General features: G+C 39.3%; 1 protein-coding gene across 1 annotated transcript in view; it reads right to left on the reverse strand.

Annotated features, from left to right (window-relative positions):
* Positions 1-457: 457 nt before the first annotated feature.
* The window catches only part of LOC102027673 (2-oxoglutarate dehydrogenase, mitochondrial-like), a 27,487-nt gene continuing 16,845 nt past the window's right edge, over positions 458-11,099 (reverse strand). Inside the window, 2 exon segments of the mRNA XM_013507525.1 lie at positions 458-942; positions 945-1,280. Coding sequence (XP_013362979.1) covers positions 458-942; positions 945-1,280 — 821 coding nt within the window.

Consider the following 11,099-nt stretch of genomic DNA (forward strand, 5'->3'; position numbering starts at 1 on the left):
CCCACCCCCGCAGTGCACTCTCCCGTACAAAGGACCCTGGCAAGCCCTGCCGGCTGTGGCGCCCCTGTGCCTTCTCAGGTTCAGCCAGCAAGATGCAGCTACCCCTAGTCCTGGTGGAGGACCGGTCCTGCTGCGTAACAAGGACTGTCAGTGACCCGGGAAGCCATCCTACGCTCTGTTCCTGCTCAGGGAGTGAGAGGTGGGGTGAGCGCGCCCTTCTCCTGCTCCCCACCAGTTGGGGCCACCGCTCAGCAGGACAGATGGCCGCAGGGACAGCAGGTGGCCAGGGCGGTGGCCGCGGCTAGGGGCGTGGGCAGCAACAGGGCGGCGAGTGAGGTGCAGTGCAGTGAGGGCTGAGGGCGGGCAGGGGCAGGGCCGAGGCGCTGCGACGCTTTAGTCCAGAAGCAAGGGGCATTGTGACTGTGACGTGGGGCCGCCCTGGGGAGCCCGGGAGCGTCTAAGAGAATTTCCTGAAGGCGTCCAGATCGAAAGTCATGTCCAGGAAGCTCTGCAGCTCCATCAGTTGAGTCTGCTTATTGCCGGTGGCCGGCGTAGCGGCTGGGTCACTGCCAACGTTCCAGACGGGCTTGGCGCAGTCGATGGTGGTCTGGAGCTGCGGGTTCACGTAGTCGTAGCAGCCCTGGTTCTTGTGCTCTTCCTGGCACCACAACAGCTCGGTGCCGGGGTAATTTTGTGCCTCCTTCAGCAGGAGTTCAAAGGGGAATGGCGACAGCTGCTCGATCCTCAAGATGGCCACCTGCTTGGCCATGCCCCTGGCCTTGCCCTCCTGGGTGAGGTCATAGTACACCTTGTTGGTGCAAAAGAGAAGCCCCTTCACCGGGCTGGGGTCCTGCACCGTGGAGCTGTCATCCGGAATCACCCGCTGGAAGTGAGTTCCTGCAAACATCTCATCCAAGTTGGTTCTAGCCTTGGGGTGGCGAGGAGGGATTTGGGCGTGAAGGAAATTAACGCCTTCTGGAAGGGCAGCAGGATCTGCCAGCGCAGCACGTGGAAGAAGTTGCCGGGCATGGAGCAGTTGAGGACCACCCAGTTGCAGCCCTACAGCTGGCTCATGTCCAAGTTGGCTCCCCCAAGGTCAGGCAGGACATCTGGGTCGTCCTTGCACATCTGCAGGAAGCACTTCGGATAGGTGGAGGAGTGCTCTGGGTCCATGCCCTCCATGCCATGTGGCAGCAGCAGCAAGATGCCATTCTGCCACACCCAACTGGCCTGGCCAGGGCAGATGAACTGGTCGAGGATGCACTGGGCCGTGTTGTCTTCTGCTTAAATTACCTGTCCATAATACCTCCTGCTGTGTAGAGGTGTCCCTAACTGCTGTTGAGGGGCATGGGTGATGACAGATCCAAATTTTTCCTGCTAAGTAGGTTCAGAGTAATACTTTTGGCAACCAGGGGAACTCTGCACGCAGAAGGTTTATCTGAGGACCCTTGCTAGACATCAGGCATCACCATCATTTGTGGGTGGAATGCTTCCAATCTGGAAGAGACAAAGTGTATCTAAATTACCAAATAATAGTGCTAAAAGAATGACTGCTCCAATAAGCAGTAAGTTTTTCTGCCAACATGATGAGGTCAAGTAAGTAAAAGCCTCCCATGAAGACATTTCCTAAGGGATCTCTAGACTAGGCATACAATATACTTATTGGTGAAAGTCTTAAAGGGGGCACATGAAACTTTCTCAGACTTATCAGGAATGTAAACACAACATTCAGCTTAAATAATGTTACAAGTTCCACCCTAAGCAGCTGTTAAAATATTTAAAATCATCCAGTTTGGAAGAACTTCTTATCTCATTAACTTGACTTTAGTAATTAAAAGTGATATTCCTTGTTGGGTGTCATTAAGAGCTTACTGACTGTACTTAGTGATTCTAAATGTAAATGATATCCTGCAATTATAAAAAAGGGATAAAAATGGTGGCGAGGTAGTCATGCCAGTGAAATACACTTCAGGAGCACTGGTGTTGTAGGCATGGTAGATTGGCTGGTTGAGTGATGTTTTTGACAGATTTGCCCCATAGCCAGCAAATTCTAAAATACATCTTATCCATCCAGGTGGAAGACAAGGCAATATATTAATCCCAGAAAGCCAGTGAGTCCGGTTGAGAGCTCACAGTCCAATCCTGGGGTGGTTAGTTTAATCAGCTGCAAACCAATCTATGCCCTCAGTGCTTCTTTAATTTTCCTTTCACAGTATGAACCCATTTACTGTGAGCATACTATCACCTTAATGAACTTTACTGATGTCTCCTTGCCATTATATGCCATGTCCAACTCTGTTACACACAAGAACCTGGGAACACAAGCCCAGATTCTGTCACCTACGGTAACACTAGCTCACTTATCTTCATTACTTTTGGTCTCCAAGCCTCAGTTACTGAGCACTCAGATGGTCAGTTGAACCAGTCTTGAAGTGGGAAGAGTAGGCATTAAGTATTATAATCCTATCTCAATTTCGGGCACTTTGAAATGTAAAGTCTGATGCAAGAAAAGCTACTTCTTCTATTAATCAGTATCAGCATTATTGTTAGAAGTCAGTCATATTTCTATCTGTACTGTAGGTGATATTCTGCAATCTTAATGTAACGCATAAGTTGTTTTTCAGAAGCTGTATGCCTGTAGAATTTTTAAGAGATATCAGTTATGAAGGTTTATAGGAAAATGTAAAATCAGGAGCAAAACTAACATTTTAACATATTAATTACAATGACATTATAATACTAGAATTATTATTTTCTTTTTATTATGTCTAAATTAATACATTTCAGCCTGGCATGTGGCTCATGCCCATAATCTCAGCACTCAGGAGGCTGAGGCAGGAGGATTGTTGTGAGTTCAAGACCAGAGTGGGCTACAAAATGAGCTCAAGGCCAGCCTGAACTGCAAAGGGAGACCCTGTCACAAAAAGACAAAAAGTTACATTTAAAATTCCATTTTATTGTAAAGTAGCTTTATCAGCTACCTTTAACCAATTACAATATATTAAATGATATAAATAAATTCATAACTAAATTTGGTACTTTTTAAATAAAGTGCCTTTCTAAGTGGAATGTACCTGTTTACAGATGTGCCATAATGTCCAACATTTAATCCTTAGAGTGATACTGCTGGTATTGCACAGTGTTTAGGCGTATCTAACCATCATAATAAAATTGTATGGCAATCACATGAACATAAGCTTGAAAAAGTCATTATAAACAATTTTGCTTGAGAATACCAGTATGGTAAGTTCTCCTGTTTTCAGAAAGCTTGTACATTTGGAGAACATCAATGCATTTAATATGTCAAAAGGTTAACATCACAGCCATATTAAAATATTTACATGTTAGGTTTACTTTTAGGACAGAACTTAGACTCCCATGTTAAGGTGTTAATGACCACGGATAGAGCTCCTTTTATCCAATATACAGTTGTGTCTCATTTACACAATATCAAAGTGCTTGCTTAGTTAAAGCCAATTGAAATAGTTTAAGTTTTAAATGGCAGACGAAATTTAAAGATATGCCAAAATTTTGATCATTCTATACATTTAAGGTCTAGATATAATATTCATTTGATGGCATTCTGTGAAATTGTTTTTCATGAAAACATAGTATAGACACATAAAATTTGTATTGTTAATACAAATATTATTTGCATATAATAAAATATACAAATGTGGGTGTTCAAAATTTCTATTTGTTTTTGAAATTTCTATTAGTTTTTACTTCATGTATTTTGGAAGTTGATTGTTAGTTGTATATATATATTTTAATCATTGTATATTCCTGGTCTCTCCATGAAGCAAATGAACCTGCACAAGTGCCTAAGTGTATAAGGCCCCTTCTCACTACTAGATCAACCAGTACAAGGACTATCTCAAATAACAAAGTCAATATCAGCAGCATTTATGGAAATAACAATCAACCAATAGGGGTCACAACTCCCACTGCAAGAGTAACCACACTGGGCAAATCTTATACACTCTGCTGCGTAAAGCTTCCTGACAGAACTGTTAAAGTGTTGCCATTTTTGCCTGAACTACAGAAATACTGATTATCTCCAACTACGATACAGGACACATTATGCCCAAACTCAGTAATCTCAAATAAAGAAGATACCAAAACATCAGTTGATGCCGCCCAGGAGGAAATAACCTTGCATAACATACAGTTTTGTTTTCAGTGCATGATCAAAGCGCTAGTGCCAACAATGATGTGAATGCAGGTTGTTGCTTTGGCAAGAAAGATCGTGTTGTTCTTCTCTGCTACTATTGGGTAGGCAGCTGCCCAACACTGGAATCTAAGAGTCCCCATAGTTCAGAATATCTGGGAGCAAGGTGATGGCCAGGGTCTTTCTCAGTCCAATATTTTCAGACAAAATGCCTGTCAAGGATTGAACAAAATGAGTTGTGATGAGCTGGACAAATTCTTCTCAACTGAGTTTTTTGCAAGAGTGAGTGAACCATAGCCAGGACTGGACAAATTTTCTGTATAGGACTTCTTATACTGTGAGCCCTGGGGGCAGGGTGATAGCTGAAAACATGGTGTTCAAGATTACTCCAGATTGCTCCTGTGAGTAGGGAGCAGTGAGACCACAAAGTTTTTCCCTGTGTTTTTAGTGACAAGCAGCCATGTCTGATGTGGGGAAGGGTGTTACCCAAGCTGTATGGGGAATTGTCTCCACTACTGGCACCTATGTGAAATCATACATGGCAGGCTATGCACTCCCTTTCTTCCTTTCTGTCAGCAGGCTCCTCAATGGATCTTGAAGGCAGCATTCCCGGTTGAGTCACAGCAACTATTCCCTACACTACAGCTCTTTCAGCAGGCTTGTGTCTGTCATTCTATGGTGTTATGCTACTGACTCATAACTCTAATATTAAATTTAACTATGTTGAGTCATTCTACTGAGCCAAGTTTTTTTCCTTAGTTCCTCAAAGTGTCTATCTGTATCTTCTTTAAGCCTGTTGATCATCTTAGCAGTTGATTCATTCAGCTACTTGAATCTTCTTTAAATTTATTTATTATCTTTTTTTTTTGTTTTGTTTTGAGACAGGGTCTCACTATCTAGTTCAGGTTGACTTTGAACTCACTATGTAGCCTAGGCTGGACTCAAACTCATGGTAATCATCCTGCCTCAACTTCCTGAGTGCAGGGATTACAGTCCATTTATTATCTTATTATTTGATTATTTCATCTTATGTATCTCTTTGTTGATCATCTTAATCATCTTAACTATTGTTTTTTTCCCTGGAAATTCATTGATTTCAGTATTTGTGAGATCAGCTTTTGGGGAGTTATAAATTCTTGGAGACATCTTATATAATTTTCATGTTTTTTGTGTTTAAGTTTATAGATCAAATTGAGGCCAATTAATGACCTTACAGAGAAACTAATTTAGAAAACTCTAAGAAGACAACCTTGGTGTAAAAGAACCAATGTGAAATAGCAAGATATCACAAAAATAAAAGCAATAATTAATATTCATATACTTTTATAAGCACACATGTTATGGTTTGTGTCTGGGTGTCCTCCCAAAGCCTCATGTGGTCACGGGGCAGGCTTTTAGAGTTTGACTGATTATGAGTGTGAGAGCTACACCCGCCCTGGGGTGGATAGCTTGCATATGTAAGGGAAAGGAAGAGGCTGCTTGCCACCATTCCTCCCTTTTGCGCTTGTTGCTTTTGCTGTGTTCTGCCGCCATGAGCTGTAGCCCTCTGCCATGTGCCACTCTGCCTTGTAACCTGCCAAGTATGGACTGAAACTTCCTCAAACTGTAAGCAAAATAAACCTTTCCTTCCTTAATTTGGGCGTCAGGTATTTTGTCCCAGCAACAAGAGAAAAGTAACCAAGACAACACATATATCCACCCAGCCCTCTCAAAAATAAATAAACACAAGTGGATAAGAAACCCAGTTTAATGTTTCTCTTTGTTGTGGAATTTATAATAGAGTCTGAAACATACCAAGTTGCTTTTCTACCTCAGTTCAAATAGAGGAATCTGATTTCCACTCCTCTATACTTAGCCTGGGCATTTGGTAGTTTGACAAGTGGTTGAATTTATTCCTAACAAGTGACTTAAATTCTTCCATAATTGGGAGTGGGAAGCCAGAAGGCCCAGATGATCCATTAAGATTGCCACTAGTTAGCTGTCTGGACAGAGCACCATCAAATTCCTTTCCATATTTATGGGAGTGCAGTTGGCCAGTGACTGCATCTGTCCTAAATCTGAGCTCCTTCTGCTTTGGGATGAATATCCTGGAAGGAGTCATGAGCACAGGCTCCCTCCACTTTGCTGTAGTTTTCTCTGAAAATCTCTTTGTTTTTCACGGTACCTGTGTATCTCTTCTCAGGATCACATAATCCATTCTTTGTTTAAAAACCTTCTAATGTCAGGTTTTTAGAAAGCGGATACTAGGCAACTTAAACAGTCTGAAATGAACTGCTTTTAGCATAGAATTTTACTATTTCTTTCTGATAAGAAGTAACAAGAAAGGATGAACACAGACAGAACAAATATATATATATATATATATATATATATATATAAAATCAAGTGTTAGCCTGACTTAAAAGATTTGCAAGCAAAATACTTTGCTTGCAGTTATCACAGGCAGTGGAAATGAAAAATAGTGTTAAATAAGGAAAGAGAAAAGTACAATACAATTTTGTGGAATCAAATAGGCTACTATTGTAGATAATTGAAGTTTAATCCAGATGAAAAATTTTGAATCCAATCAAGAAGAACCACTGTGAAGAAATATCCATAATACACCTCGGAATGGACTCAGCAAGATATTGTCTAAACATTGACTCTTGACACTCATTTAGTTATGTATTGTGCTATTCAGTATTAAATCCTAGTAATTTTCTAATTGAGCATGTGTGAATGCAGGGTGGTATTCCATAGTCATTCTATGATATTGAATCACAGAAGCCCTGGAACTGGAACTGACCAACATTCTAGGCCAGCTTGAAATGAAGCACTGTGAGCATCAAGTGACATTAACGTATGCATAATATCTTTCACTGAGTTGCTGGTATTAGAAGAAAGTGAGATTCCTCAAGGTAATGCTCAAAACGTACCCCACAGAGTTTACCCTTTGCACTATACAATTTGTCTTTACCTAATTTAGCTTTTTAATGGAGGGGTTAACTGCCTTCCCTACAAAGGATAATGTATGTGGGAGACTACTGGACATGGTTGTGATTGGTTTAATATCCATATTGATATTAATAATTTCACACAGCCAACCCCACTGCTTTTTCCTCGCTCTCAGCCATCACTTTTGTCATTACATGTGAAAGTTTTGGTCTGATAATGTGATGAAAAATTTCAGCTACAAGGTGTCTGAGCACTTCGTTGACTTGCCCTTGACAGGCTGTGATAAAAATACAATAATTACTCGTTAATCATTACCATGAGTTATGGAAGAACAAAATAAGTCCTAGCAAACTTTCTAGGGTTGAAAGATTTCTTCCTATCTCAGTCATTTAATAGTAACCTTAACTCTATGTTGTAATTAGTCAACTTTTCCCAATATCAACTCCTTTCTTTGCCCGATGATTTGCTTTCATAAAGAATCCAGAACTATCAAGTCTCAGCCATACTTTCATGTTCATTTGCAAACTCCTACTAAAAATTTTCCTATAAGCCACAGAATCTTCTCACTTCACTATTCCTCAATCTGCAGTAATACCCCTAAAATAATGAGGGGAAAAGTTGGTTTCAATTTAAAATATATATACTCACAGATACAGAAAGGAGAATGGGGAAGCAAGAAAAGAAGATGTCTGAACCCCTCAACTCTCTGAAGGCAAAGCAAGGAGTCACAAAGGGCAACATAATAATAAGCAAAAATCTATGAAAAGTTCAGAGAAGGGATGAAGAATACAGATGAGTTTAAAGAGGAAATGAAACAAAAGTTTGCAGCAATTTCACTCACTATGACTACAGTGAATTTCTGAGAAAAAAGGAAATAACTTGATGAGCTAATTAAAACAATAGTCTAATGACCAATTTAACAAAGACACAAAATCCTTGAGAAGATATCAGACAGAAATACATGAAATAAAAGCTATAAAATTCATACATAGCAAAAATGACCAGTGTGAAGCCAAAGTGTCTAATACTTAAGACAAAAAAATTGAATAATGATGAAGAGCACCAAGAAGCCAAAAAGAAAATAAGAGAACAAGACAGGACTCTCCACTAGGAACTAGATGACAACCAGATGACCAAGCTAAGACTCATCAGAGTTAGAGAGAAGCTACAAGATAGCACAAATGGATTCACGAATATGCTTATATAGATATCTTGGAAGAAAATTTCCCAAATGAAGAAAAGAATTTAAAATAGAATTAAGCAATGCATATAGAATACCAAAAATGACAAAAGAACTCAATAAGGCATATCCTTATTAAATTAACAGATATTCAGCAAAAACCCAGAATTTTAAAAGCAACCAGAGAAAACAAAACAAAAAAAATCACCTGTAAATGTAACCACTTAGATTCAGAACAGGCTTCTCAACACAAATATTAAAGGCCAGAAGAGCTTGGAGAGAATTATTTCAAATACTAAGAGCAAATAACTTTAAATAAATGTTAAATTACCTAACAGGGATAACCTTAAAAATACATTGAAAAATAAGACATTTCCAAGAAAAAAAAACCAGGTCAGAATATATGTAGGTGCTGAACTAACTCTAGTGCAAATAATTAAGAATACTCTTGACAGAAATCATAAATCAGACACAGTTATACCACAGAGGCAACTACTGAGGTCAATGGATAGAAAGCAACAGAAAACATTGGAAAAATAAAAACAAAGGATACACCAAAAGATAAATATAGCAATGATGGTAAATACCCAACAGATCTCAGTAATATCTCTCAGAGTTAATGGCCTCAACTGTCTAACGAAAAGACAGTTTGGCAGACTGGGTCGGAAAAAAAATTCCAATGTTATTTCATCTTTCTTTTCCTGCTTTATGACTCTGTTCTGCGTTTTATTTCTTTTATTTTAAAAATAAAAGGAGGAAAACATTAGCAGACAGACAACATTTCACAAAACAACAAAAGAACAGTACAGACAGTACAGAGTTACAAAGAAAGTGGTAGGAAATTACTAATGCTTTTTGTATTACATATTGATATCTTCAAAGTGGTTTCTCATGAAAACAGATAGAGACATGCAATATTGATTAATCAAGAACTCATTCACAGTTTCTTTCAGCAAAGAAATAGAAGACAGTAAAACAACTATGTTAACTATCCTGCATATACACACATACAAAATTTCTCTTTCTTTCCCTTCTCTTTTCCCACATCTCAGTTGCCCTTTACCCTTGAGTGTTTTCCTATCATTTCACAATGTCTATCATATCTCCGAGTTTAAATTAACTCTTTCAGGCTTTACACTAGTGAGACAATGCGGTGCTTGCACATGAAGGACTGATTTATTTCACTTATGAGTATGGTCTCTAGTTGTGACCATTTACCTATAAAGGCCTCGAGTTTATCTTTATTTACAGCTAACATTCCATTATATAAAAGTTCCACAATTTTCTTAGATAGTCCTTGTTGGATGGGCATTTGGATTGCTTCTACAATTTAGCAATTACAAATTGTGCTGCTATGAACATAGGTGCACATATATCACTGTGATATGATGTTTTTAGATCTTCTGGGAAAATATCCAGATGGGGAATAGCTGGGTTGAATGGGACCTCTAGACCTAGTTTTCTGAGGAATCTCCAAACTGATTTCCACAGTGGTTTCACCAGTCCGCATTCCCACCAGCAGTGGAGAAGGGTTCCTATTTCTCCACAGCCTCACCAGCATTTATTGGTTGATTTTTTAATGCTAGCCATTCATACTGGAGTAAGATGGAATCTCAATGTTGTTTTAATTTGCATTTCTCGAATGACTAACGATGTTGACCATTGTCTCATGTTTTTATTTGCCACTTGTATTTCATGATCTGAGAAGTGTGTATCATCTCAGCTGCCCATTTTTGGATTGGCTCTTTGAATTTGGGGGGCTGATATTTTTTAATTCTTTATATGTTCTAGATAGAAGCCCTTTGTCTGAGGGACAATCAGCTAAATTTTTTTCCAAGTTTGTGTGTTTTCTTTGTACTCTGCTAGTGATTTCTTTAGATGGGCAGAAACTTTTCATTAGGATGAGATCCCAGTTGTCGATTCTTTGAAGTGTTTCCCTTGCAGTTTGGTTTTTGTTCATGAACTCTCTTCCTAACCCTGTCTTCAAGGTATTTGCCTACTTTCTCTTCCAATAGATTTAGTGTTTCTGTGTTAATATTGAGATCTGTGAACCATTTTGACCTGAGTTTGGTGCATGGTGATAGACTTGGACCTATTTTCAGTCTTTGTCAGGTAGCAAGCCAATTTCTCCAGCACCATTTATTAAAGAGGCTATCGTTCTTCCAGTGAGTTTGTTTTGCCCCTTTGTCAAAGATTAAGTGGCTGAGTGTGTTTGTGGTTGTGGTTGTTTCTTCCAATCTGTTCCATTGATCCTCAGGACTGTTCTTTAGCCAGTACCAGTTGATTTTATGACAGTAGCTTTGCAGTATAATTTCAGGTCAAGGATTGAGATTCCACCTGACTTGTCCTTGCTGCCCAGGATTGCTTTTGCTATTCTGGGTCTCTTCTGGTAACAGATGAATTTAAGGCATATTTTCTCAAGATCTGTGAGGTATGCTAATGGTAGTTTAATGGGAATTGCATTGAATCTGTACAGCAGTTTTGGGAGTATTGCCATTTTCAAAATGTTGGTTCTTCCTATGCATGAGCAAGGAATATCTTTCCATTTACTGAAACCTTCAATCTCTTTTTTCAGGGTACTGTAGTTTTCATTGAATACATGTTTTACTTCTTTTGTTAGATTGATTCCTAAATATTTCAGTTTCTTGGATGTTGTTGTGAAAGGTATGGTTTCCTCAATTTCTCCCTCAGTCTGTGTGTTGTTTGTGTATAGGAATGCTATCGATTTTGAGGTATTGACTCTGTATCCAGATACACTACTGAATTTGTTGCTTAATTCAAGGAGTCTTCTTGTGGAGTTTTTGGGATCTTCCA

Source organism: Chinchilla lanigera, unplaced genomic scaffold (genome assembly GCF_000276665.1).
Source record: "Chinchilla lanigera isolate Chin_1 unplaced genomic scaffold, ChiLan1.0 scaffold00128, whole genome shotgun sequence".
Classification (NCBI taxonomy): domain Eukaryota; kingdom Metazoa; phylum Chordata; class Mammalia; order Rodentia; family Chinchillidae; genus Chinchilla; species Chinchilla lanigera.